At 49.3% G+C, this 26,628-nt stretch overlaps 11 protein-coding genes across 11 annotated transcripts; 6 read left to right on the forward strand and 5 right to left on the reverse strand.

Moving 5' to 3' along the window:
- Positions 1 to 122: 122 nt before the first annotated feature.
- On the forward strand, positions 123 to 3,420 carry N7471_013138 (tethering complex subunit PEP5; the record flags this gene model as incomplete). The annotated part of the gene is made up of 9 exons (XM_057285857.1): positions 123 to 137; positions 189 to 257; positions 315 to 608; positions 667 to 1,299; positions 1,349 to 1,582; positions 1,634 to 1,969; positions 2,018 to 2,524; positions 2,575 to 2,973; positions 3,043 to 3,420. 9 exons carry the CDS (start codon positions 123 to 125, stop codon positions 3,418 to 3,420), a joined length of 2,865 nt encoding a protein of 954 aa, XP_057129182.1.
- Positions 3,421 to 4,063: 643 nt separating this feature from the next.
- N7471_013139 (Na+/H+ antiporter Nha1) lies at positions 4,064 to 7,330 on the reverse strand (the record flags this gene model as incomplete). Its single annotated transcript, XM_057285858.1, has 1 exon — positions 4,064 to 7,330. One exon carries the CDS (start codon positions 7,328 to 7,330, stop codon positions 4,064 to 4,066), a length of 3,267 nt encoding a protein of 1,088 aa, XP_057129183.1.
- Positions 7,331 to 8,710: 1,380 nt separating this feature from the next.
- mvp1 (sorting nexin Mvp1) lies at positions 8,711 to 11,148 on the reverse strand (the record flags this gene model as incomplete). The annotated part of the gene is made up of 5 exons (XM_057285859.1): positions 8,711 to 8,920; positions 8,978 to 9,571; positions 9,635 to 9,777; positions 9,830 to 10,582; positions 10,659 to 11,148. 5 exons carry the CDS (start codon positions 11,146 to 11,148, stop codon positions 8,711 to 8,713), a joined length of 2,190 nt encoding a protein of 729 aa, XP_057129184.1.
- Positions 11,149 to 12,074: 926 nt separating this feature from the next.
- On the forward strand, positions 12,075 to 13,895 carry N7471_013141 (L-glutamate gamma-semialdehyde dehydrogenase; the record flags this gene model as incomplete). The annotated part of the gene is made up of 3 exons (XM_057285860.1): positions 12,075 to 12,197; positions 12,247 to 12,354; positions 12,411 to 13,895. The coding sequence occupies 3 exons, from the start codon at positions 12,075 to 12,077 to the stop codon at positions 13,893 to 13,895; spliced, it is 1,716 nt and encodes a 571-aa protein (XP_057129185.1).
- Positions 13,896 to 14,088: 193 nt separating this feature from the next.
- Positions 14,089 to 14,422, forward strand: N7471_013142 (uncharacterized protein; the record flags this gene model as incomplete). The annotated part of the gene is made up of 2 exons (XM_057285861.1): positions 14,089 to 14,121; positions 14,183 to 14,422. 2 exons carry the CDS (start codon positions 14,089 to 14,091, stop codon positions 14,420 to 14,422), a joined length of 273 nt encoding a protein of 90 aa, XP_057129186.1.
- An 847-nt stretch (positions 14,423 to 15,269) lies between these two features.
- Positions 15,270 to 16,286, forward strand: N7471_013143 (uncharacterized protein; the record flags this gene model as incomplete). Its single annotated transcript, XM_057285862.1, has 2 exons — positions 15,270 to 15,736; positions 15,791 to 16,286. 2 exons carry the CDS (start codon positions 15,270 to 15,272, stop codon positions 16,284 to 16,286), a joined length of 963 nt encoding a protein of 320 aa, XP_057129187.1.
- Positions 16,287 to 16,344: 58 nt separating this feature from the next.
- N7471_013144 (uncharacterized protein) lies at positions 16,345 to 16,605 on the forward strand (the record flags this gene model as incomplete). Its single annotated transcript, XM_057285863.1, has 1 exon — positions 16,345 to 16,605. The coding sequence occupies one exon, from the start codon at positions 16,345 to 16,347 to the stop codon at positions 16,603 to 16,605; it is 261 nt and encodes an 86-aa protein (XP_057129188.1).
- Positions 16,606 to 16,944: 339 nt separating this feature from the next.
- Positions 16,945 to 19,480, forward strand: N7471_013145 (Zn(II)2Cys6 transcription factor; the record flags this gene model as incomplete). Its single annotated transcript, XM_057285864.1, has 9 exons — positions 16,945 to 16,991; positions 17,051 to 17,173; positions 17,220 to 17,419; positions 17,479 to 17,631; positions 17,687 to 18,228; positions 18,280 to 18,553; positions 18,603 to 18,778; positions 18,826 to 19,012; positions 19,065 to 19,480. The coding sequence occupies 9 exons, from the start codon at positions 16,945 to 16,947 to the stop codon at positions 19,478 to 19,480; spliced, it is 2,118 nt and encodes a 705-aa protein (XP_057129189.1).
- Positions 19,481 to 20,160: 680 nt separating this feature from the next.
- N7471_013146 (2-oxoglutarate dehydrogenase family protein) lies at positions 20,161 to 23,334 on the reverse strand (the record flags this gene model as incomplete). Its single annotated transcript, XM_057285865.1, has 3 exons — positions 20,161 to 20,678; positions 20,737 to 23,146; positions 23,212 to 23,334. The coding sequence occupies 3 exons, from the start codon at positions 23,332 to 23,334 to the stop codon at positions 20,161 to 20,163; spliced, it is 3,051 nt and encodes a 1,016-aa protein (XP_057129190.1).
- Positions 23,335 to 23,968: 634 nt separating this feature from the next.
- Positions 23,969 to 25,547, reverse strand: N7471_013147 (uncharacterized protein; the record flags this gene model as incomplete). Its single annotated transcript, XM_057285866.1, has 4 exons — positions 23,969 to 24,088; positions 24,150 to 24,332; positions 24,391 to 24,774; positions 24,861 to 25,547. 4 exons carry the CDS (start codon positions 25,545 to 25,547, stop codon positions 23,969 to 23,971), a joined length of 1,374 nt encoding a protein of 457 aa, XP_057129191.1.
- Positions 25,548 to 25,817: 270 nt separating this feature from the next.
- Positions 25,818 to 26,465, reverse strand: N7471_013148 (RidA family protein; the record flags this gene model as incomplete). Its single annotated transcript, XM_057285867.1, has 4 exons — positions 25,818 to 25,964; positions 26,021 to 26,194; positions 26,245 to 26,258; positions 26,312 to 26,465. The coding sequence occupies 4 exons, from the start codon at positions 26,463 to 26,465 to the stop codon at positions 25,818 to 25,820; spliced, it is 489 nt and encodes a 162-aa protein (XP_057129192.1).
- Between the last annotated feature and the right edge of the window lie 163 nt (positions 26,466 to 26,628).

A 26,628-nucleotide genomic window follows, 5' to 3' on the forward strand; every position in this document is an offset into this window, starting at 1 on the left:
AATGCGAACATCGTCCTGGCAGCCGTGGATCGACGTCAGGAACGAAGTGGCCCGAGCGCCAGCGGGGAGAGCTCCGAACCGCATCGTCACCTTCCACACATCTCAATCAATGGCGAGCCGAGATGGCGTTGACATCAGTAAGAGGACAAAATTTCCTACTGATGGACCATAGCTGACAGAAGCAACAGTGGAAAGCATTCAACTTCATCGACGTGTCGCCGGTGAAGCTACCAGAAGACAGCTCCTCAATCTTCAATGTAAGGCCTCGACCTTCCCCTGCTTCAGCCCACGCCGTATCTAACAGTCAGCCTTAGAGTGACCTTTCGAGTATCTGCACCGGCTCCGCGAACCTCTTCGTCGGCACTACCGATGGCTTCGTCCACATCGTCTCCTCGGCCTTCCGCGTCGTGCGATCATTTAAGGGTCATGATACCGGCTCCATTACGCACATGCGACAGATAAACGATACCGCCCTGCTAGTAACCGTCGCGGAGGATCTATCCAACGAGCCGGTGCTGAAGGTCTGGGCACTAGATACGGAAAAGAAAGATGGTGGCCCGCGGTGTCTGTCAACGGTCTCCGTGCAAAATGCCAGGAGACAGTTCCCGGTGCGTCTGCATCGGAAGCGAGAATAAACGAGTTTAATACTTACTTGCAATGGTATAGATATCGGCTTTCGCAGCCGTCGACGACCTCTCCCAGGTAGCAGTGGGTTTCGCGAACGGATCCGTGACGATCATCCGAGGCGACCTAATCCACGACCGAGGCGCGCGACAACGGATCGTATTCGAGTCCGAGGAACCAATTACAGGACTCGAAACCCAAATCGGCGCCGTCACAACCCTTTACATTTCAACCACGAGCCGCATCTTGACATTGGTCATCGCCGGGCGGGGGCAGGGCCAGCCTGCGCGCGTTTTGGAAGATACGGGCTGTGGCTTGGGCTGTATGACTCTGGATAAAGAGGGCGGTGATATTCTCATTGCCCGAGAAGAGGCGATCTTTACGTACGGCCCGCGGGGTCGTGGTGCGAGCTATGCGTTCGAGGGTCCGAAGACGTCTATTGATGCTTTTCGTGACTATGTGGCTCTCGTCTGTCCGCCCAAGGCTGGGACTAGCAAGTCGGACCCGCTAAGGAAGTACACTGCTAGTCCGGCCGAGGATATCTTTGGCACGACCACGTTCACTCTGCTCGACACTGATCTCAAGTTCATCGCGCATAGCGAAGCGCTGGTGTCACCTATGAAACGTATTTTCATGGAATGGGGTGACTTGTTTCTTCTTACGACAGATGGCAAGGTATGTGGATGCATAATGTTGTGTTGGTCTTTCTTTTAACCCGTTTTAGATCTTCCGTTATCGGGAAAAGACCCTCCAGCAAAAGCTCGAAATCTTATACGAGCGCAATCTTTTCATCCTTGCTATTAACCTTGCGCAAAAGATTGGGATTGAACCGCTACAACAGAATGCCATCTACCGCAAGTATGGTGACTTTTTGTACCAGCGGGGCGACTATGATACCGCTATGCAGCAGTATCTCCGGGCCATTGATAATACTGAACCTTCTCAGGTCATTCGCAAGGTCAGCGAGGAGCGGACTTCGGCATTGTTCTTTTACTAACTGTTGCTGCAGTACCTGGACACCCAACGTATTCACAACTTGATTGAGTATCTTGAAGAGCTACACGACCATGGTCGTGCCACGGTTGATCACACAACGCTTCTTTTGAACTGCTACGCAAAGCTCAAAGACACAAGCAAGCTAGACTCGTTTATCAAAGCTCCTGGTGAGCTGAAATTTGATCTTGAAACTGCTATTGCAATGTGCCGTCAAGGCGGATACTATGAGCAAGCAGCCTACCTTGCAACAAAGCATGGCGAGAATGACATGGTCGTTGATATTCTAATCGAAGACTCTAAGAAGTTCGCCGAGGCAGTGGAATACATTTGGCGATTGGATCCCGAAGTGGTATGTCTCAACTGCGTCATCTGGAGGAAACAAGCTAATACGTTCTAGGCCTATCATAATTTGATGAAGTACGCTCGAGTATTGCTGACACATTGCCCTGAGCGGACAGCAGAGCTGTTCAAGGTTTACTATTCTGGCCAGTACCGGCCACGCACCGAGGTAGAACAGCCATCAGAGCCCCAAGAACAGACGACCAGCACAGTGCAAAGTCTTGCTGCCCTTCTTCCTTTGCGGTATATGCATGTTGGCACCGGCACACAACCTCCGGTTGAAAATTCCGAGCCTGCGACAAATGAAGACAAGGTTGAAGATTCTCCGTCAGATTATGACATTCCCAAGCCACGAACAGCCTTCTCTGCATTTGTGGATCACCCCCAAGAGTTCATCGATTTTCTCGAGACTTTGGTGCAGCAGCCGGACTTGAAGCAGGACGCCAAAGTTGATCTTTTTACAACACTGTTTGAAATGTACCTGGACACAGCAAAGGGGAAGAAGGATGCAGGCGAAAGACAGGAATGGGAGACAAAAGCCAAGAAACTAATCGAAGGGAAAGACGTGAGTTATCCCGTCGGCCATTTATCACCTCTTATATCTGACCCACCTAGATCCCAATCTCCACATCCAACGTGCTTCTCCTCTCCGACCTGTCAAATTTCAGGGAAGGATCCACCCTCGTTCGCGAGCAAGAAGGTCTCCGTCTCGACATTTTCCGTTCTTTCACATCAGCAAAGGATACACAGGGTGCCATCAAAGCGCTACGCCGGTACGGGCCCGACGAGCCTCAGCTCTACGTTGACGCATTGACATACTTCGCCTCGAGCCCGAAAATCCTCGAAGAAGCAGGCGATGAGCTAGACACAGTCCTGCAGCGCATCAACCAAGACGGCCTCCTCTCCCCGTTGCAGGTGATCCAAGCGCTCAGCAACAACGCAGTAGTAACAATGGGCCGGGTAAAGAAGTACCTTAGTGACAACATCGACCGCGAACGCAAAGAAATCACCACCGTAAGCTCCCTCAACACCCCCTTCCCTCCTGTTTAGCGAATAGCAAAACTAACCTCCGTCCCTCGCCAGAACCGCCGCCTCATCACAAGCTACAAATCCGAAACCGAAACCAAACAACAAGAACTAGACCACCTAACCACCCAACCAGTAGTCTTCCAATCCCGCCGCTGCCAATCCTGCGGCGGAACCCTCGATCTCCCAACAGTCCACTTCCTCTGCAAACACTCCTTCCACGAGCGCTGTCTGAACAACCTCGATGACGACGCGCAGTGTCCCGTCTGCGCGCCGAAAAATGCGACCCTGCGCGCTATCAGGCAACGGCAGGTTGATTCGGCGGACCAGCATGATTTGTTCAAGGGGGAATTGTCTCGCTCGCGGGATCGGTTTGGGGTTGTTAGTGAGTTCTTCGGGAGGGGTATCATGAGGCCGCAGAGTACCATGGAATAGGAAAGGTGGAATTGATTGCGCTTAGTTTAGATATGCTTTTTGTCTTCTTTTCTTGGGCTTGTTTATATGGAGCTGGTTTTATTCGTTTGATACCTCGATCTTTGTCAATTAGATCAAGTTGTTTCTCTTACTAGTAAAGATGGTAAATAAATAGTAGTGATAGAAGCAGTTCTTTACATGAATCTATAGTGCTTCTAATGTTGTCTGCGGGTACTTACAATGAGAAAAAACCGAGGATTATGTCCATGTAAAGAATGCATTGTATATATAGTTAAACTCGCTTCGCTCTAGCAAGAAACAGCAGCGAGCTAAGACAAAAAGGAATCATAAACTCGATCAAAATGAGCAAGTCGATCATGGTGATCAAGCGAGGTCATTACATGCAAGAGCAATTAATATGCACAGCGGATAAGATAAGAAAATACATGAATATACTCGAAGCAAAAGGGTTGAAGCAACAGAACCCGGGTATATACATTTCCAGTATTGACTCAGAGTTGGGAGGAGGTGACGTGATGTTGTCTCCTCTGTATGGCCGAGGACGACTATCAGAGACGAAGAACGGGATAGAAAATCCAAACCAAGAGCTTTCTATCCGATTGACTCTTTGAGATCGCGAGACGGTTTGATTGAACAAACTCGCTTAAAGCTCACGCCCCTTCTCGCCTCCCCATGAAACACGCGGGATTTGTCGAGAGGCGGACTGGGAGCCGGAGCCGGATCCAGATGGAGAAGACCGATCAGATGGCTTGTGTGTTTCGGGATTCTGGTCCTTGCTTGTAGACTGGCTTGACTCGCCGTTGTCCTCAATATCCGAGTCTTCTTCTAAGATGGCATTATCATCCGACTCCGAGCCATCATCGTTCTCAGACTCGTCACCTCCGACACCCAGGGCAGCCAGACGGCGACGACGCTCGGCTGGGGTCTCGCCTGTATCGTCGTCATCCTGGCGCGGGGGCGCGGTCAGACCAGCGGCTTGACGGAGACGCGAAGGTGGGATACGCTCTGTACCATCGTCGTCGGAATCGCGGCGAGGCCGGTCCCGAATACGGGGTGGTGCAGGGCTGAGGTTGTTGCGGCGTTCTTGGGCGGCGGAGGTACCACCGCCACGGGAGAACTTCGCCAGTGAGGCGGCCACGTTAGGGGCACCGTGGTGGTCGCCAGACTCGTCGGTAACGTCGCTATCGGTGATGGACTCGGAGTCCAGAGCCTCGATGTCTTCTTCGGGGATGGTGCCAGCGCCGGCGGTAGCGGCGGCAGCGACAGCAGAAAGGCGGCGCTCTTGCTTTTCCTCGGCCTTTACTTCTTCCTTGGCTTCGTGCTGGGCTCTTTCTTGAACTGATGCTGGTGCGTCAGTTTGCTGCACCAGATCCCGGCGGGCCTTTGCGTCAAGACCCTTCATCTGCTCGAAGAATTCTTGCTTGTTCATACGTCGGCCCTTGTGGCCAATGCCTTGAGCGTTGACTTGGGGGTCCTGGGCCAATGTGAATCGAATGCCGTCGTCGGCGGTCCAGTCGTCGTCCTTTCTCTTTTCATGGGCAGCCTGGGAGGATTCGCCTTCTTCCTCCATGCCGAACCAGGTTCCCATGCGGGTCAGACCACGTCGGACAGGTGCTTCACCAGGGACAGTTGGCTCCTTCTGGGCCTTCTCGCCCTTCTCGCCCTTCTTGCCGCCGGGAAGGGTATATTTCTTGATCACCTCACCATCCTCATCCTCAACAATAATAGTATTGCCGAATTGGTATGCATGAGCTGAGCGAGGCTTGGGCTTTGCTGATTCGGCCTTCGGAGGCTTTTCTTTCTTCTCGGCCTTCTCTGGCTGTTCCGTGGCCCGGTCCTTTCCAAGCCCAGTCCAGTTGGTCCACTTCTTGAGAGCCTTTCCGTATGAAGTACCAGCCTTCTCCTCAACGGACTGCTTGATCTCCTCTCCCTCAGTCTTCTTGTGGGGTTGACTCTCAGACGCTGCCAATTTTCCTGATTTATCGGTTTCCAGACGCTTGCGTTGCGCTTCAATATGCGCAATCTTCTCTTCCGGAGACATATGAGAGGTATCCTCAGTCGCGAGAACATTGCCCTCTTCATCCTCGATGACCATGTTATGGCCCTCTTGATAAACCTCAATCTCTGGCTCACGGCCGAAGCGATCCCGCTCGGCATGAGGTGGAGAAGCTCCACGCTCAACCTGATCGCGTTCTTCGAGTTCTTTCCTTTCTTCCTCGGCGTCGACCTCGTCCTCGGTTCGCCGAGGAGCGGGCATAATAGCAGACTGGCTAATAGGGCCTCCAACACCGGCAGGACCCTTACGGCGTCTCCGCAAGGGCTTGCGACGAGAAGCCTCCAGGCTTTGTGGCTCATTATCTCCCTCCTCGTCACGTTGGCGGCGGAGGAAGTTTCCAGGCATGCCGATAGGGGGTAAGGTACCGGGAGGATACTCAGGAAGCTTTTCGTCCGATGAGACATCCGTATCCTCCGCCTTGCGGAAGGACATGGAGCCCTTGGCGATTGACTGCACACGAGGCAGACGGTTCATCCATGAAGGTCCATCCTCGTTGGCCTGTGTGTAGGATAGGGTGATAGTCAAGGTGTTGATGCGTTTACCCAGAGTGAAAACTGCAATAGACGAACCATGCACCAAAATGGATGTGATGACCATGAATGTAGTGATGGGCCAAATGAGCCTGACAACATAGTAATTGCTGGCTCCTGGCAGTGGGAGCTCGTCTTCAGGTAAAGGTTGTGTGCTGTCGTGCTCCAGCTCCGCTCGAGCAAGCATGGCGGCGAAAATGGCACCGACACCGATAGGACCGAAATGCCCCGCGAATAAAGCTTCTCGCCATGTTTTGACGTCCGGTATTATCGGCTTGAGCATTAGCATGATGGGAATACGTCGGAAGAGGAGGACCAATAACGCAATCACCACCAGCCGCCAAGGAGTAAGGCCGAGCTCGGGGGAGTTGAAGTCCTCCCAGGGAATGATGGATCCGAAATAGACAAAGTATGCCAAGTTGAGCAGAAGATCGATAACGTTGGAGACATGAGATTCCTCTGTCTTCTCCGTAAACCAACCATCGTTACTGAACCCAACACCACAAGCGAATCCAATCAGCAGGTCGTCCATGCCCAGCATAGAACCTGAACCAGCACAGAAGACAGCCAGCACAAAGTAGAACACTAGGAAACTCTCACGATCAATCAATCCCTTGCGCTCAGCCAACTTGATCGCATGGCGAGCAAAGTAGCCGATCGTGAAGCCGAAAATAGCACCCAAAATACATTCGTAAAGAACGGTGATACAGAACCAATTCAGCCACACCTCGCCGACTTGAGGGCGATAGTGATAGATGTAGAAGGAAAGATAGATGAATGGGAACGCCATGCCATCGTTACACCCAGACTCCGCAGACAACAAATCACGCAAATGCTTGGGGACACGCTTGGCGAACTTTCCCTTACCAACGACAGACGATGCCAAGACAGGATCGGTAGCCGTGATACAGGCAGAACACACCAGAGCCTCCAGCCAGTTCAGGGGAGGTACCAACCACCAGATAAACAAACTGGTGATCAACCAACCCCAGGTCATGACGGGGATTAGCAGCAAGGAAACAGACTTCCAATGCCGTTCCATGTAGGCCTTTGGCAACTCAACGCCGACGGCGAAACATTGCACGACCAGGACAATTCGTGAACACTCGAGCGTGATCTTGTCGATATTTCCCCATTCGTGCGGATTGAACAAATTGGCCGCATGGGGACCGAAAATGATACCACAGAGCGTGGCTACGGTGGCTTCACCGATGTACAGCTTCTCCTTGACGAACAAGGAGCACAGCATGAACAGGCCTGTGAAACCTCCCAGGATCATATAAGCCAAATGCGGCCTATCGATGTCCAGATGATCCCACGCCATGGTGAGGATGTCGGTGACTGAACACCAATTGTATTATATCCGGGAACTTTTGTACGATTCAGTCCCGGGCTTCGTACCGCAACGAGCAATTTACCGGATGAATTCCGCCCTCGAACTTCGTTTGTTCGCGTAGCTCTTCATGCCTTGGTGAATGATCGAAAAGCCAAGTTGCCGAGCCTTGTAGGGCTGAATGTGGTATCGCGATTCAGGCGCCCGTCCGATAGGTTTGGAGGTGGGCGACGGTGCAGATTCTGCGGGGTGCAGACCGGGGCCAAGAGCTTGGGGATGCCACTGGGGGGGCGGAGGCGAAGCTAGGCAAGAGGTTGATGAAAAAAAATACCCAGGCTTGGCCTCAAAGAAGTCAGGCACAGGTTTGGACTGGAAGGGCGAGAAGGGGAGAAAAGAAAAAAAAATTGGACAAGAGCGAAATTGGGTCAGAGTCTTGGGAGCTCTTGGCCAAGCAGAAGAAAGCGAGTGAACGCGTGCTTGGGGAGATTCGCCCAGAAGGAAGTATTCTTGGAAACGGCGGGATTCGTCAGCCGAGACTTTCGAGACCCACGTCGGAAGCGGAATTGGTCTTGGCTAGCGGAGGAGGACGTGCGCCATTAGATTAGAATGTTTATGGGGGGAAGGACTGTGGTTATATAGAGATAGAAAGGGAAAAAATTGGAGAAGTTTATACAGATCAAGCACTGCATAGCGCATGTATCTCTGATTTCACCCGAACAGTTGCAGGCACTGTAATATTCCGGTTATGTATGGTAATTCTCGATACTCCGTACTGTAATCTAAGATCGGCCAGCCCTGTCAGGCGCCAAGGCCGAAATCAAGGATCATCGGGATTTATTGGGTCAGTGGCGTCTCTGGGCTTACCATGGACGTTCTAGTGGGGAATCGGGGCACTTTTTACGGAATATACGAAGTACTGTAGATAGTACATACGATGTAGTAATAATTTACCCGAAATTCTTAGGCTTGTTATGTAGGAAGTATGTACTATGTATGCCGGTATGTAGGACTCTGCCCCTTTACTATGTGCGGTATACATATCCTATATAGAATATCAGATTGAACAGAATACAATCAAATTGGGAATTGTGTAAAAGCAAAACAAACAGTTTCAGACGGATTGCAAACTTTCAGGGGAATTTGATGCTGAGAGCCCAACATCGTAAAGCATGCATAAGGATTATTTCCGGGGAAATATGGAAAATAAAAACAAAAACAAAAAAGCAGATTCCATCAGTGCACGTGGGATGCACTATGCATACCGCGCATCCCGCGCGAACCCCCAAAAAGATGGTTCGAAGATTTTCAAGTCCACCGGCGGGCTGTTATGTACGATGGACGACCTGAGCGACGAGGCCCAATGCTGCCAAGCTACACGCCCGTCGGCATCCTCTCAACTTCGTCGCTCAAGCCACGCCAGTTGTCCGCCTGCAGTTCGGAATACTTGACACGCTCCTGGCTCCAGTCCTGATGCAGGCGGCTGATGTGATACTGGCTTTGCTGGAAGTGGACGAGTTCGTCACGGATGCATTCTGTGATGAAGACGCCCCGAGCATGCTGTTGCACAATGGATTCTTTGTCCTAGTAGACAGCCAAAGTTAGTATTGCTGTGGGTGCCGTTGAAATACGCAGTCTTACCTTGAAGATGGAATCCTCAACCTTCTCAATCTCCCCGGGCTTTACTGTGCCCGAGGGTCGGGCGCGTAGGTCCTGCAGCTTCTGCTCACTGGTCTCAATGCGCCGTTCCAGCTGCGCAATATTGTTCCGTGCATACCGATCCCGCCGGTCGAACATTTCGCGCACACTGACCAAGCAATCACGTTGCTGCTTTAGATCTTCTAGAACCCCCTCGGTCCACCCTCGGGCTTCGTCCTCCAGCAGACTTTGGCTGGTAGAGAGATGCCGAGCGGTAGCTGTGATACCTGCATTAAGGGACGGGATGTCATTGGTATCCACTGCGTACGTGTCTTTGGTGACTTCCGTCAAGGACTGCAGGGCGAGGGAGAACCGGAGGTGGTCAGCAGCCAGACCATCGTTGCGCTTAGCCAATCGCTCAAGCAAAGTGCAAAGATTAATATAGATTTCCGCAGAACGCTTGACACCGCTGCGAACCGTTTCAAATGTATCGTCGAGAGTGGCGGGTAATGAGTCTTCAAGATCCGGTGGGAGGACACGGCCAACAAACTCGTCATGGACTGATATTGTGGCCTGTTTTCGCCAAACCGAAAGTTCCTGGGTTCACAGTTATTATCTGCCTTGACTTGGATACCCAAAAAGAGCTAAAGGGGAGCTTACTGTTGGAACTGTCAAGAACATGATCACAAGCTGCTCTTGACCAAGAACGGGATGGCGAACGAGGGCATTGGTGAATCGAACAAGTCCGTGCCGGCGCTTTTCGAGGAAGGAGGATGAATCCGCTGAAAGGTGAGTGCCATTGACTTCATAATTGTGAGTAAGCGATTAGGTGCGCTAAACCAGCGTTGTGCATACCTGAAACCCGCTTGGGGGGAAGAAGAGGCAATTGCCGGAAAGGAAATCGCTTTTGGAGGCAGTCCAACAGCCAGACAAAATCGCTATAACGCCGAATAACCGTGCTACCTCTCCGTGCAGACTTGACCTCATAGTTTCGATGTTGAAACATGAACAAGCCTTCTTTCTCGGGGAGCAACGTGACCGTGACTGTCTCCTCTACCTGTGGGTTTGTCGGTCGGCCGAGACCAATGGACCGACGTCGTGGTGCAATATTAGTGGGCTCATCCTCTGCTGGACCAAAGCCACCGAGTGCCGGAGGCACTGTGCCCCCAAAGCTACTTTCATCGCTCGGACCCGCTCCGCTGAAGTTATTGTTTCCCCATCCAGACCCAGAACTGCTAGGCGGCGCAGCCTCCGTCTGGCCATTGGAATGCTCCCGTTGAACCACGTTGCTTTGTGTGGTGTCTTCGACCGCCTTGTTAGACCAGGCGTTCGTCGTGGACCTCACACTACCGAATCCATTCAATATACGTGGTTCGGCGCCTCCTGTCTCATGGTTGTGACCGCGGTGTAATTCTGGACTGCCCCATGGGTCTGACTCCAATCCGCCCAATGACGTTCGTCGTAATCTTTGCGATTGTGCGGAGCCGGGGGTTTGCAAGGGAGGAGGTTGGGGAGGGGGGGTAGCAGGTCGCTGGTATGGTTGTTCGGAGCTTGCGTCGCCGCTCGTTCGTAGCCGGTCAAGGTAGCCAGCCTTTGGCTGGGGTAATTCTGCATTGACTCCGCGTTAGAGGGATTATCCCGAATAATAAATGAAGAAATACCAAAGGGCACAAAGTCAACTCACTTTTGCGGCGGTCGTCCACTGCATCAAAGGAGAGGTCCTCGCCTTCTTGCGCTAGGCCGACCAGCGCCAACAGCACATTGAACTCGCCACGACCGAGTCCACTAAAGCTTTCATGGTCACCAGAAGCAACAAGGTTCAGGATTTTGCTTTGGTCGGTTGCAGTGAGCCCGCTGCTTGAAAGGATCTCCCGAACAGAGGTCAGCCCAATGCCGGAGCCAACCCTGTCACCGCTGTTCAGAATCAGGTCGTATGCGTCGATATAGCTCTCAGGAACGTCCGTATTTGGAAGCAAGGTCCGAACTAGATCGCGCCGGGCAGTTCGCTTGGCTGTATTATTTTGGGCGTTCCAAGCAGAGGAGTTGTCGTCGCCGTCATCATCGGCGAACAGCGAGGAGCCGCCCGTAGCCGGTTCGTCAGCAAACAGCGAGGACTTGGATCTGGCAGGATCACCCGCAGAGGGATCCTCTGGAGATGTGCCGAATAAGGACATCAGGAAACCGACGGGGTGATGTTTGCGCCTGGAGAGCTGTCGGGGTCAGGTGTGGAGGTGGTGGCAATGACGATGTTGACGATCAGGCGGAGCTCCCGAGGGGGCTGGTCGCACGAATAGACGGGTACCACTCTCCACCTTAAAAAAACAGCCCCGGAGACACTTCGATTTTCAAAAAGATGAGACGCAACAGGGAATTCAGTGACAATTCAGTGACAATTCAAGTTCAAGAAGGTGAGAGAGATAACAGACTCGAATGTCACTGGTACCGCACCCAACCGGGTTTCAGGGCCATGCGAGTTGTACCTAGGCACCAGTTACAACTATCTCACCTCAAGGCTACATACATGTATGTATGTACATTATGACGGTTGAATTTGTGTTGAAATTCTTCCTGTTACTATTGTTCTCATTCTCGTCTCATTCAAATGAGCAGAATCTGTAGCAATTACCGTTTGGTGATATATTTTGGGGTGTTGGCGTTATCCGAGCTCAATATCACTCAAGCACTATACTACCGTGGGAGAGGTATCTCTCTTGAATCGGCACATTCCAACAGCAGTCTATAATCTTTCAATCTAAAGGTCGTTCAAGGAGCTCGGGAGATAACCAGGTCTTTATGACATTGTGGCATTCGCAGAGAATGCCGATACTTCTATATCCAAAGATATATCCGTGGGAGTGATCTGCGTCTTTCTTATCGAATATGGAACATCGTATCTCGGGTGGCTACTCCGATGTTGGAGCTTCGTTGCAAGACATTCCCCGGTGCCAGTGTTGTACACATCAGCTCCCCGCTCGGAAGGACCTTCCGATGGCTAGTATACCTAGCTCATGCATGAATATCATATTTAGGGTGTTCGCAGACTGTTCTTGCTTTAACATACATTGGCCGAAATTGGGTATCTCTGTTTTCTTTCCACAATATGCGTCTTGTTACTATTAGTCGAGGAGTGAGGCTCAATTGCCTCAAGCCTCGTGCTCTAAATGGATCTTCAAGGCGATACTTGACTATGTTGAGCCCTCCCAAGTTCGAAAATGAAAAGATGGTGAGCAATATTGAAGTACATAACTGAACTTTGACTAACAGCAAATCAGCTCAACTACGCCAAAGGCTCTCAAGAAAGAGCTGAGTTGACCAAGACGATCAAGAAACTCAAGGGACAATTTCCTTTCACAATTCCCATCACTATTAATGGCTCCGAGGTATGTAGTGAACATAACTAATACCAATTATTGACATCCAACTGACATAGTTGTAGATTACCACGAAAGAATCCCGCTCCCAACCAAACCCCTCAAAGCACAGCGAGATTGTCGCAAACTACGCCTCTGCTACCCCAGAGCAAGTCAATACCTCTATCGACGCAGCCCTCAGTGCAAAGCCCGCCTGGGAAGCTATCCCATTCGAGGACCGTGCCGCCATATTCCTTCGAGCCTCGGAGCTCATCACCGGCAAATATCGGTCTGAAATAGTTGCAGCCACAATGCTTGGCCAAGGAAAGAACATCTGGCAAGCAGAGATCGATGCCGCTGCTGAGACCGCCGATTTCTTCCGCCACTACATCCAAGAGGCATGGGCTTTGTACTCCCAGCAACCTAGGGTCCAACTGGATGGAAACTGGAACAAGATGGAGTACCGCCCGCTTGAGGGTTTCACATACGCCATTGCTCCTTTTAACTTCACTGCACTCGGCGCAACGCTTATTGGTCCTGCTGCATTACTTGGAAATGTCGTTATCTGGAAGCCTTCGGACTCGGCGCTTCATGCTAGCTGGCTACTTCATCAAATTTTGCTTGAGGCCGGTCTGCCTAAGGATGTTGTCCAGTTTTTGCCTGGTGACGCCGAGCAAATCACCAACACTATCCTCAAGAGACCCGAGTTTGGGGCCCTGACATTTATTGGGGCTACTGCTACATTTAAGGGCATTCAGAAGAAGATTGGAGACGGCATTGGTGCTGGTATCTACAACTCATACCCTCGAGTGGTCGGCGAGACCGGTGGCAAGAACTGGGGTGTGGTTCATTCATCCGCAGATGTGAGAAGCGCGGCTTTAAACACCATTCGAGCAGCCTTTGAATACCAGGGCCAGAAGTGTTCCGCCAACTCGCGTGTTTACGTCGCAGAGTCTGTCTGGCCCGAGTTCCAAAAGGTACTGGCAGAAGAGACCGCGGCTCTCAAGGTGGGAGATGTCGAAGACTATAGCAATTTTGTCAACCCGGTTATTCACGAGCGATCATTTGACAAGCTCAACAAGTTCATCGAGGACGCAAAGAGCGACTCGGAGCTGGATCTTATCGTTGGCGGAAAGGCCTCTAAGACAGAGGGCTATTATGTGCATCCCACCGTCTATCGGACCTCCAACCCCCACCACAAGATTTTGTCTGAGGAGCTGTTTGGACCCATTCTTGGCGTCTATGTTTACCCAGATGCTGAATGGGAGCAAACACTGAAGCTCGTTGACATCACCTCCCGCTATGCTTTGACTGGAAGTATCTTCGCCAAGGACCCCTATGTCAGCCGCCAGGCGCAGACTATTCTCAAGCACGCGGCTGGCATGCTCTACTTGAATACAAAGTGCACCGGCTCTACTGTGGCCCAGCAGCCGTTTGGTGGTAGCCGCGACTCCGGTACAAACGACAAAACTGGCACTATGGCACACCTACAGCGATTCGTTAGCGCTCGCACGATTAAGGAAGAGTTTGTGCCTCTGGAAAAGGTCACATATCCTTCGAACGAGGTCTAAGCGGGAATTTTTGAATAACTTATGATCTTTGAACATATAAATTGAACTTCTACTCTTTTATTGTGTGAAGGAGTCCCCACACTATCTTGAATGGACAAGTAAATTGGCGCCAATGCAGCAACAATCACAACACTAAAAACGTCGTGGCCTCTGAGCCAGTATCTGATGAAAGAAGCTCTTCTTGTTCTAGCAAATGCGTCACTCTAAGCAGAAGATCGTAACCGTTGTAAGAGTGGGACGAATATTCTCCCTGGGTCTTCTCGTAATATCCACCACATCAAGTCGAGCACGTCGCAGTTGTGGAACCGGCTTTAGATGGGACGTTGTGGTGGATTGGCTCTTATTGCACCGATGTTATGGTTCTGTACAAAGATCAAGTCACAACACTGGCGACGGCTAGTGTAGCCACCATGATGTTTGCTTTGGGATTGGCTTACCTTGGCATGAGCCTTAAGGGGCAGGAAGTGCTAGCATGTGTGGCTGCGTATGCTGCAGTCTTGGTTGTGTTTGTAGGAACGAATTCATAGGGATAACCTAAATATGATATTAGAGACTTAAAGACTTAACATTCAAGATACTACTTCAATGTCTTTTGATGTGCTTTTTGCTCTATTTCTACATATCGTTTTCATTCTCCAGCATGGTAGTGAGAGTAAATATATTCCGATACCATACTCATAGCGAAAGGATTTCCAAGGTTGTGTCCCGGGGCGTGGATGCAACTTCTGGTATCACTAGATAGCATTGAAGATTAAATCGGAACCGAATCACCGAAGCAAAAGATAAATGAGCACCTGGTAACACTGAAAGCCGAATAGTGCACCATAAGACCGTCACTGGCCAACCCCACCTAGGCACATCTATCTATGAAACGTAATGCAAACTAACAATACTACCTTGAACCGGGCCGGTTGGAGCTCGAGCAATGATAACGTACGGATCTGCCTTCCTTGGCCATTTAATGATAACAGAAGCAACGATGAGTTGGCATCGCGGGGACAGGATTCCTAGTCCGGGAACCCCTCCTTCCATCGGAGTCGTCCTCCGATGGATGATCGGCTGACTATCGGTACCGGATAGTTGGGTATGTAGGCAGTAGCGGTCTGATAAAGTAATACAGAGACTGGAAGAAGTGCTTACTTCAAATAGCATCCCGTCGTAGCGACCTGAGTTAAGTGAAAGTTATTGCTATCTCGAACTCATTCATATAAAACACAAATGCAACTTTAGACTCATCTGTTTGCATTCTCGACTCAAGCCAAGATGTTACCTCGTTCTACTCTTATGAAACCCCCTCATGGCTTCTCAGTTCGAATCTCACCGACTTTAGTTTGTCGACTTCATTCGACAAAATCTCACTTCCATGACGCCGCCATGCCGGCAATCAAACCGCCCGTCGAGGTCTCATCTATGGCCCGAATACCGACGAGACTACTGTTGCGGTCTTTACTTTTGACGTCCTTGATGACATCCAAGTTATTCTTACGACCTGCTCTAGCCGTGATGGGCGTCCTTGCGACATCAAAATCCCCACTATTGAACCCAGATCGGAACATCCCTTTGAACAAGTTCCTTCGCTGGACGGTTTACAATCACTTTTGTGCTGGAGTGAATAGAAAGGAAGTTTCGAAAACCGTGGCAGACATTAAGAAGATGGGATATCAGGGCGTTATCTTAGGTTATTCGAAAGAGATAGTGCTGGATCACGAGGAAAAACTTTCGACCGATGAGTCTGGCACGCCACAATACAGCGACAAATGCTACCAGATGATTGACGAGTGGAAGGAAGGAACATTAGAGACACTGCGTATGGTTGGACCTGGTGACTTCCTTGCCGTGAAGTAAGTATGAAGCTCTGGATTCTTGTACTACGGAATCTGATATTCTTTTGTCAGATTGACAGGTGCCGGCCCTGTTTCAGTGGACGCAATGGCAGCACGCCAGCCTATGCCAGAGGCTATGGTCAAAGCCGTGGATGAAATTTGCATTGCGACAGAAAAGCAGGGCTCACGTCTCTGGTTGGATGCAGAGCAACAAATCTTGCAAAAGGGCCTTGATGACTGGGCCATTGAAATGATGCGCAAACATAACAAATCCCAAACACCAATTGTTTACAACACTATTCAGGGCTATCTCAAGGGATCAAAGGCGAACCTTGACCACCATCTTACCTTGGCTGCACAAGAGGGCTGGACTTTGGGTATCAAATTGGTCCGAGGAGCATATATTGAGCATGAGACACGATCTCTCATCCATGATACCCAGGCCGATACAGACCGGTCCTACGATCTCATCGCAGACACCTTGCTTTGCCAAAGAATGCCTGCTGGGAAGGAAAACCTCTCATTCCCTAAGGCCGCTCTTTTTCCTCGCCACCCACAACGCCGCTAGTGCAACCAAAGCGATTGCCACACACCAGGATAGGCTTCTGGCAAATCAACCTACAGTCATGCTGGAATGTGGACAAATCCAAGGCATGGCCGACGAGCTCAGTTGTGAACTGGTTCAAAACTACGAACGTGCCCTCGAACAATCATCTGCCGCCAACTTGACTGTGCCAAAAGCTTTCAAGTGCATGGCTTGGGGCTCAGTTGCTGAGTGCATGGGATATCTGCACCGCCGAGCAATTGAGAATCGCGGGGCAGTGGAACGAACACAACACATGGTGACCGCATTGCGTCGTGAGTTGTGGCGAAGGATTGTCGGATGAGTCAAGAAGATATTTTAGTGGCTAGATACCCAATGCACAAGATAACCAATCAACTATTGACACCCACTAAATATGCGCAGTCCATGCACGAAGCCAAATAGATCAAGGCAAAGTCAATCCCGTTAGGGTCTCACCAATCATGTGATGGGTCATGATGGACGAGGCGCTGTTATCTCCGATAAGAAAAGTCGGAAGGGCATCCCGAGGTCCCGACTCCGATTACACGAACTATCTCATCTCTACCCCGCACTCTGCAGCAATTGATATCGGAGAGTCGCCCCGGAAGCACAGACTATCTCCAAAATTGTTCTATACATCATCCCGGCGTCCCAATCCGATATGCCTGCAACACCCAGCCAGGCAAGGACCAAAAAATGCCAGAGGGCGTGAGTTATCTTGATCAACTGGCCCAAAAGTAGAACACCAAACTTACATTATAAATAAGCTGTGAGCGATGTCGATCAATGAAGGTCAAATGCTCGGGGGTCAGCCCTTGCACAAGATGTGCGCGGAAGAAGAAGCATTGTCACTTTCCGGTGGAGGAGGTCCGGGTCTCCGTGTCGGAACGGTAAGTAGCTGCAACTAGCCGCACTGTCCATACTAATGCATAATAGGTACTTACGAGAGCTAGAGGAGCACATATCCAGGAGCGGAAGCTCGGGTCGACATGGACCCCCGGCTCCTCTTGATCACAGTCCTCTAGGAGGTACGCTGTTTACAGGCGATGATAATGTCGACGTCCCTCCCACCCCTCAAGCATCTAGCACACTGCTAGACAGTCAAGCAGATATTGGATGGCGTTCAATGTCAATTGGTATGCTGTAACCATTCTCTGAATGTGTGTTTGGTGTATTGATCGTGGTTTGCTTTCAGGGATGGGGCCGCCCCTACATACCCCAGGAACCCCTCAAAGAGGGCATGAGACCGACAGTGGTGCCGAACAAGACAATCACCGATCAAGATTCTCTCGGAATCCTTTAGTTGATCGGGATCCATCGTTTGCCCAGACGCCAGATGGCCGATTTTGTGAGTATTTAGTCTATCATATCGCACCACCTCATTACTGACTCGGATATCGAAGGGTACATGGGGCCCACATCGTCGTGGTCCTTCTGTCGTCGCGTCCTTGCTTTGATAGGAAGAAAGGTCCCTGAATCAAACTGTCCACCAGATCCATTTCACATTGATGGCGTGGCTTTCAAGTTGACCTGGCGACCATATCCTCCAGATGAAGTACCCGATGTCACTAATTTGCCGCCGTTGGACTATGCACTCTTCTTATTCAACACAGTCAAATTCTATTTTGGCTTTCTTTCTTTTATGATTGATGAACATGCTTATTTGCAGGATCTGCATGAATTCTACAGGGACCCACCAGCGAAAGCCGCTTCGAACAGACCTTGGTACTGTCAATACTTACTTGTTCTTGCCTTTGGAAAAGCGTTCTTGACACAGAAGAATCCTTCTGGGACACCGCCTGGTCATCAATACGCATCTAGGGCGATGGCGCTGTTGCCTGATTTGTCAGGAGTTGACGAAGACCCCTTGGGTTGTATCCAAGCACTCAGCCTAGGGGCAGTGTATCTTCAGTCAATAGATATGAGGAGAGCGGCCTTTCAACATGTGGGTTTCTTCATCTCTCACTGGTGTCAAATCAACTAATTATATAAACAGATCGGGCATGCCTTACGAGGTTGTATTATCGAAGGAATACACAGGCATGTACCAGAGGAAATATGTGGACCGGAGCTCTCCAAACGATGTAGAACAATCTTTTGGGTGGTTTACATGTTGGACCGAGAATTCTCCGCTTTAATTGGTGCCCCGAGCTCGATTAGGGATGAGGATATCACGGTTAAATTGCCAGCAGAAATGGATGATTCGGTAGAACAGGTCAATTTGACATTGCATGTTCGGCTTTCCCGACTTATGGCCACGATTCTGACAAGTGAGTCTTTTAGTAAGTTGGAATTGGATGGAATGCTAACAAAACCAAGCTGTCTATGGGGTTGGAAATGATTTTGATGACACGCTTGTTCGAAGTACCCAGTCTATTCTTCACAGCATTGCCGAACTTTCATACGACCTAACTTCCTTTTTAAATGCTCATTTCCACGGGTTAATCAGCCGAGCCTCGAAAATGGCGATTCGATTGATGCTGGCTCATCATCATGTGGGTTCCCCCGAACTACTGATCTCGCCGTGAACTAACAGCAGCAGTGTGTCGTACTTACAACAAGACCGCTAGTGATGTGCGCACTTCATATGCATATTGAACGAACAGAGAGACAAAAATCTCAAACGATCGCTTTATCACCTCCTGTTGCATCCCTATTGCAGTGCTGCGCCGATTCCGCCCAGACTATCCTCCAGACCCTTCGTACTTTAGCTGATGATGACCTAATGGGTATGATTTACTAGCTGCGTTGAAACACATTAATACTAATTCCAACCTACAGACGCATTCTTACCATTCCAAATCGAAGACGCATCATCCTCTGCGTTTGTTCTCTACCTAATCCGTGCAATTGCCCCATCTGTGATCTCGAACGATACTTGGTGTGACAACCTGGCACTGGTGCTCGATAAACTCATTGCAAAGGGTAATCTAGCTGCACCACTTCGAAGGCTTGAACTCAGGCAATTGGAGCAAATACTCGCACCTTTGACGCCGAAATTGGCGAATCACCATTTGCCGCAAGTCAATCTGGATGAAGGCAATGAAATTAATGAAGAAGCTTATGGCTTCGATCACGAGGAGTTTGAGTGGGATCTACTGGGACTCAATTCATCCGTCAGTCTTCCCCCGCGAGAATTATTGGATCTTGCAGATCAATTAGATATGGAGGGGATCATGCAATCTGTTGGGGTTTGATGTCTTGCAACCATTTAAGCCAACTATACGACTTTTTACGAGAATTCAATAAGTTCGGAATTGCAGAACAAGCAGACTTGCTATATCAGAGAAATTTAATTGATCACAGGCGGTCTCAAATCTGGAACTGGGCTTAATTTTCAGAATGGGTCAACGGATAAACGACCTTCTACGGCAGTCTCTAACCGCCAGTGCGCTATAACTGATTTTCCCTGCAGTACACTTTGTAATTTGAGTGTTTCATACACAAGAATAGTCGGCCACTTATGCGGCCTCTGTCCTTGACAAACCTAAAATTTCAATGGTCTGAGCTATTTGGACGAAGATGATATTAGGGATGTTATATGTAAGAACCCTCCGGTACATCGGCATGTTTTTTTAAACGTTCTTTTTATAAGTCTTTTTTCATGTCCTTTTTAATGTCTTTTTTTACAGATGTTTTAGGTGAATAAGAAGGCGGCAAAAAGTATAAACTGTGCAGACGAATTTTCTATGTATAACCAGGGATTACTATGGGAAAATCAGTTATGGCGCATTGGTGGTTAGAGACTGCCGTTCCACCTTCCATCAAATGAACACAAGGGCACAAGAAAATGCCAACCATAAAGTGAGAAACAACTTGAAGGACTTCATGTTTATTGCTGATCGTCTCTAATTAGTTCGATTGCATTATATCAAGCTCAAACATATTGGAAAGCATCCCTCAGCAAGCCAGCTTCTTGCGCGTGATGTTCCTTGACAAACCCTGTAGCCACACTAGCCGTTGCTTCGCGTCCCGCAAAGCGTATCCGACGGCCCTTGTGTTGCTCCGTTGTATCAAAGATAGTCTCGAGTCGACTTCGAGCAAATGCCCATGGGCCATCATTGAGGGATTCCTCTTGGCACCATACGACATCCGAGGCGCTTGGGTACTGCTCGAGATTCTCTTTTACCTGTTCCCAAGGGAATGGATGAAGCTGTTCGATGCGAGTTATAGCTGTATCTGTAATGGCGTGCGTCTCACGATACTTTGACAGTGCCATGTAGACTTGTCCCGTGCAGTATATCACTCGTTTGATATCAGGGGGGTTGGAAATGGATTTTCCATGGGCTGGATCTGGGATCAGAGGCTCGAACTTCGACTCTCCGATAAAATCTTCAATGTTGGATTTTGCCATCGGGTGTCGGAGAAGGGATTTTGAAAAGAACATAATCAGCGCTAGACGGGTGTTTTGGTAAGCAATAGTTTTCATATTGTAGATAGGGCAAGTACTTACGCTTTCTGAACTCACGATGCAGCTGTCGTCTGAGAACGTGGAACATATTTGCAGGAGTGGTCATGTATACAACTTGCATATTGGCATCTTGATGCTGTCTGTCCGATTTCTCTGGTGATGGGAAGAAGCGAGCATCCTCATTGCACAACTGTAGGAACCGTTCCATACGAGCCGAGGAATGCTCAGATCCTTGTCCATCAAACCCGTGAGGTAGAGACAACACGAGACCAGATCTCAGTAACCATTTGGACTCAGCAGATGAAATGAACTGATCAATTATACATTGGGCGTTGTTTGCAAAATCGCCAAATTGTGCCTCCCACATGACTAATGCATTAGGGTGCATGCAAGAGTATCCATAGTCGAATCCCATGACGCCATATTCACTCAAAGACGAGTTTCCGACTGCGAACCGAGCTTGGCTGGGACTGAGTGAGTCGAGAGGAGTAAATGTTGACCCGCTGTTTTGGTCGTGGAGCACTGCGTGACGTTGGGAGAATGTGCCGCGCTCGACATCTTGGCCTGAAATCCGCACATGATGACCTTCAAGACACAGACTTCCCATCGCCAGGGCCTCTGCTGTAGCCCAATCAATTTCTCTTCCGTCTGTTAGACTTTGTTGTCGCTTTTGGAGAATTTTGTGCAAGCTTTTGTGCACGGTAAATGGCTGCTCTGGGACGCCCATCTTACTTGCCACTGTATTGACGAGATCCTGGGTAATGGAGGTTGATTTGACAGAATAAACATCGTGAGACACTTCAGCCGGCTTTTTCATGTCTTGCCATTGTGTTATAAGATACTCGCGTTCCAGGGTCTGTGGGTTCTTGCTGTTTGCGAGGCTCTCGCTCAGTTTCGTCCACACGTCTGCTTCCAACTGCGTGGCTTCTTCACGAGTGACCACCCCTTCTTGTACCAGCTTGGTGGTATAAAGCTCCAACTGGGTGACCTTGTTTGCAATTTGCTGATACATCAATGGCTGAGTAAAGGACGGCTGATCCATCTCATTGTGTCCATTCTTCCGATAGCAGATCATATCGACCAAACAGTCCTTCGCAAATTTGGCACGGTAATCTGCTGCGAGCTTGCAGACAAACACGACAGCTTCAACATCATCTGCATTGATGTGGAAAACAGGTGCACCAATGCTTTTTGCAATGTCGGATACATTGGATGATGTTCGTGCAGATTCCGGGTCTGTGGTGAATCCGACTTGATTGTTGACAATCAAATGGATTGTTCCACCAGTCTCATATGACTTCAACCCAGATAGTCCCAAGGTTTCGTAGATAACACCCTGCCCGGAAAATGCAGCATCAGTGTGACTATTGAAGACCATGGTCGATGCTCGGTCCTCGCCATTCTGCTGCTGCACAGCTCGGGCCATACCCTGGGCAACGGGATTCTGGGCCTCCAAATGAGATGGGTTTGGGAGGATAGAAATATTGACCTTCTTTCCGGAAGGTGTCTCACGTTCGTAGTTCATTCCCAGGTGGTACTTCACATCACCTGGAATACCATGTCGAGATTTCAATTGGCCCAAGAATTCGTTGAAGATTAGTTCGTTTGGTTTTCGTGTCACATTGCTCAGAACATTCAATTTCCCACGGTGACAGCATGGAAATATGATGTTGCGCACACCATGCTCTGCGGAGGCATCGATCACTGCCTTCACTGCTGGAAGCTGGCTCTCAACACCCTCCAACCCAAACCGCTTTGCGTTCGGGAATTTGGCAGCGAGGAATTTCTCGAAATTCGTAGACCACACCAAGCGGTCGAGTATTCTCTTCTTTTCTTCTGCCGGGAACCGATATGGTTCGGAGGATTCAATTCGTTCGCGAATCCAGTCGCGCTCTTCACAGGTTGCGACGTGCGAATACTCCGTTCCAATCGAGCGACAGTAAATGGACTCGCATGCCTTGAGAATATCGCGAAGAGTCATAAATTGGCGGTTTGCAGATTTCAAGGAAGGAAGAACTTGGGGTCCAAGTGCAAAATCTCGGTCCAAGTCATTCTCAGTAAAGCCATAGAAATCCAGTCGCAGTTCTGGTGGTGACGGTGCCTTATCTGGTAGATCCAAGGGGTTGGTCTTTGCTACCTGGTGACCAAAGTCTTGGAATGCTCGAACGAGCCGCTGTATTCTGGCTTGATCGTCACCTTCTGATGAGGGGATTGGCGGAATTTTCGCTGTAAGATTCAGGCCTGGAAGCATTGGCGAGGTCCCCGGACCCCATTCAAACGATACATGCTGGGGAGGTTGAAGTAAATGATCAGGTGGTTGCTTCCCGGCTTCTATTGCCTCAAAGTATCTTTTCCATGAGACATCAACTGAAGCGGGGTCCTTCTGCCATTCCGCATACATGTCGTCCATATAATCTGCGGAATTTCCCTGCAGAAAGCTGTCTAGGTGGAGCTATAACAGTTTCAATTAGTTTGTGCTATAGTAGTTCAAGTCGGGTCAGATCAAATCAATCATACGCAACGGTTTTGTGCATAAATTTGCCAGTACGGCCTCAAACGATGACTTCCAGTTGTCCGTCCCCGACATGCCGCACGTAGGCAGCCAGCGCCCTGGTTCAAGGAAGGTCTCAGAAGGTACATGGTGGAAATCAAAGAATAGAGATCTTATACTCTTTTCTATACATCGAATATCGAAACGGGGCAAAAAGCCAATAGAAAGGGCGAACAACGCAGGATTGATGGGGGCGTGTAATGTTCAGTTATGAAAATACTAATATGATCATCCATCTTCTCTCTGAAGTATGAGGGGCTTCGGTGAAATTCTGTTTTGCCATATAACCGCCAAGTAACCGGGCAACAGCATCGGGGGATGGTTCCGACGTGGCTTTCGCTGAAGTACAACCAAGTATAAACAAGTGACCCAATATCAAATTCACCTTGTACTGATCTCTTTCGGGTCTCCGATTAAAGACGAGCTGTGTATGTTATCTGTAACTTCATCTCTCACACGGCAGTCGGGATTTCGATTTTCATTGTCAGAGATATCTAATTGTCATATTTTTTTGTGATGCGTCTAAAGCATAGTATTTTCGGATAGAGCAAAATTTCAGGGATCGCAGGCTAGGTATAGACTAGACTAGATAACTAGGAACATAGTTTTTGGTTTATATAACAAGAACAGTCGACCGCTTATTGGGTCCCACAGATCAACAACAAAATGAATGGAAATATAACTCGATTTTTCGGTCTTCTGCTAGATTAAATATTCCCAAATCTACAGCTCAAGCATCATAGTTTCTGGATGCTCCAAGTACTTCTTAACCAGGACCAAGAACTGGACTGCCTCCCGTCCATCAATGATCCGGTGATCATAAGTCAGAGCAACATACATCATCTAGTGAGAGAGATATGATTAGAATCAAAAGCCACGGAATACCCTCTTAGAATGCACTTACGGGACGAATCTCGACTTGTCCATTGACCGCGATGGGTCTATCCATGGTGCCGTAAGTCCCAAGCACCGCCGTCTGGGGTAGATTGATAATTGGAGTTCCGAAGAGCGATCCCCAAACTCCACTGTTGCTGATTGTGAAGCTTCCACCGGTGAGGTCATCCATAGTCAGCTTGCCATCCCGAGCCTGGATCGAACCCATATATTAGCGACTGCTCCTTCAAAGGGCAAGACAAAGTACTGACCTTCTTCACCATTCCTCCAATCGCTTTCTCAATCTGCAAGATCCCCATAGATTCAATATTCCGCACTACTGGCGTGACAAGCCCCTTCGGGATGGATGCAGCAATGCTAAGGTCGACGTAGTCCCGATACACGATGGTATCATCATTTCCGATGGATGCATTTACGGCGGGGATTTCTTTCAGGGCCAGCGCCGATGCCCGAGCCATGAACCCCATAAATCCGAGCTTAACACCATGCTTTTCCATAAATCCCTCTTTGTTATTCTTTCGGAGTTCTATTAACCGGGACATGTCGACTTCGTTAAATGTGGTCAGGAAGGCGGCGGTATCCTGCGATTCCTTGAGGCGTTGTGCAGTGCGCTGTCGGATTCGAGTCATTTTGACCTAGTTGATTATTTGTTGTTAGTTGACAGTAGGGTTGTGTTTTTGATCTTGAAGTATATCGCATGCAAAGAACGGTGTAGACTTACCTTCTCTTCTGCGCGGCTGGGCCTAAATCCCCAAGACGTATGGGGTTGTGCAACAGATGAAGCACTTGTAGCAGGCTTTTCTGCCTTTGGAATATGCTCCTCGCGATGTGCCACATCAGGCTTTGTCGCCGAGGCCTCTGACGTTGCTTTATCCAGCGCGGGCGTCGAAGTATGGCTCGCGGTCTCATCTTGCGGTTTCGGCGACACATCGTCAATTCTTTCCGAGGCCTTGGAGCTTTCCTTTCCATTTTGAGTTGTAGACTGTTTTTCTCCGGTTTGGATCTCTGCAATTTCTTGATCAACGTTGACTATATCTCCCTCGGCAACGAACAGCTGCTGAATGATTCCCGCCAGCGGGGCATTCACAGAAACATCAATTTTGTCGGTCTCAATCGTAGCCAGTTCTTCGTCCGCTTCGATGAAGTCCCCGACTTTCTTCGAAAATTGATTAAGGGTTCCCTCCGTAATAGACTCTGCCATTTGCGGGACTCGCACGACGATCTTGGCATCATGCTTGCGCAAAGAAATGCTGAAAGTGCGGATCTGCAACGCCGAACTTCTCAATTGGCTGTGACCAGATTTGGCAAGAGTAGAAGAAATAGCTGGGATGGCAACAGCATGCCCTGGGGTGCGTCTCAGCCTGCTGGGAAGCCGGAAGGCCGCTCGGGAGGTCAAAGGCAACGCCATTGCACACAGGGGATTGAAATTGGGAAGACAACGAAGGTGGGTTCATTTTTATTATTAAACAACCCAAGTTAGCTTGAGTTTGTCTCGGCTTGAGCGATAGAAAATTCGGACCCTCTTGCCGCTGAATTCGGCGTCTTGTCAGAATGCCGGTCGACGACGTAAACGACGACATAAGCGGCCTAGCCCTAAAAGCTCCTGTTTCTTTGCTTGAATTTCTCCACTTCTCTATACTTTGTGGTTCTATTCTATTCCCATCTAATGCTAATTGACCTATACAACAGCAATAAAATCCACCTGAATATCCACCCCAGCGGGCAGCTTAGACACTTCAACCATAGACCGTGCAGGGCGATGCGGGAATACACTGTCATAAACAGATGCAAATTCCGGCATAACGTTGACATCTTTCACGTACACCTGATGAGATGTTAATTGTCGAATAAATATTGGGAATTGCGGGTTTTAACACTCACCACTACTTTGACGACTTTATCTAACCCAGTGCCCGATGCCTTTAGAATAGCTTTGGTATTCTTGATTATAGCTTGAGTCTGCTCGGTCATTGTGCCTTTAATCAGGTTTCCCTGTGCATCTGCCGGTATTTGACCGGAGAGCCAGACTTGACCGGCGGCTTTAATCGCTTGCGACTGTGAGCTTGTTAGACAACCTCTTCTATTTCGTTCTTGACTATACATACATAATGAGCAAAAGCTAAATATATTGTCAGTTATAGAATCTGAGAGAGTTTCAGTCCATACACTTACGTGCATATGCCTCGTTCGTCTGCACGCTGGTCACCATAGTGTGCTTCGGCGCACTAGACGATATAGTTTGGATTCGAGGAGTATAGCTTCGAGCCAAACGGCCCGATAGAAGTGGAGTTGTCCTGAGAGCAGCGAGTGTGGTTCGGCTGAACATGATTGAATATCACGAAGCAATGGTGGTCGTGGTCGTGGTTGAGGTCGACCCCTCCCTCCATAGATCTTATCGTGAAGATGTCGGAGTGAGATCCCGACTGTCGGAAGACCGACCCGGCTTTTTTTAAATATCTTAAATGAGATATCAAATAGTTTAAGATGAG

This window comes from Penicillium samsonianum (assembly GCF_028829775.1).
Source record: "Penicillium samsonianum strain IBT 33392 chromosome Unknown utg000009l_segment0_segment0, whole genome shotgun sequence".
Lineage (NCBI taxonomy): Eukaryota > Fungi > Ascomycota > Eurotiomycetes > Eurotiales > Aspergillaceae > Penicillium > Penicillium samsonianum.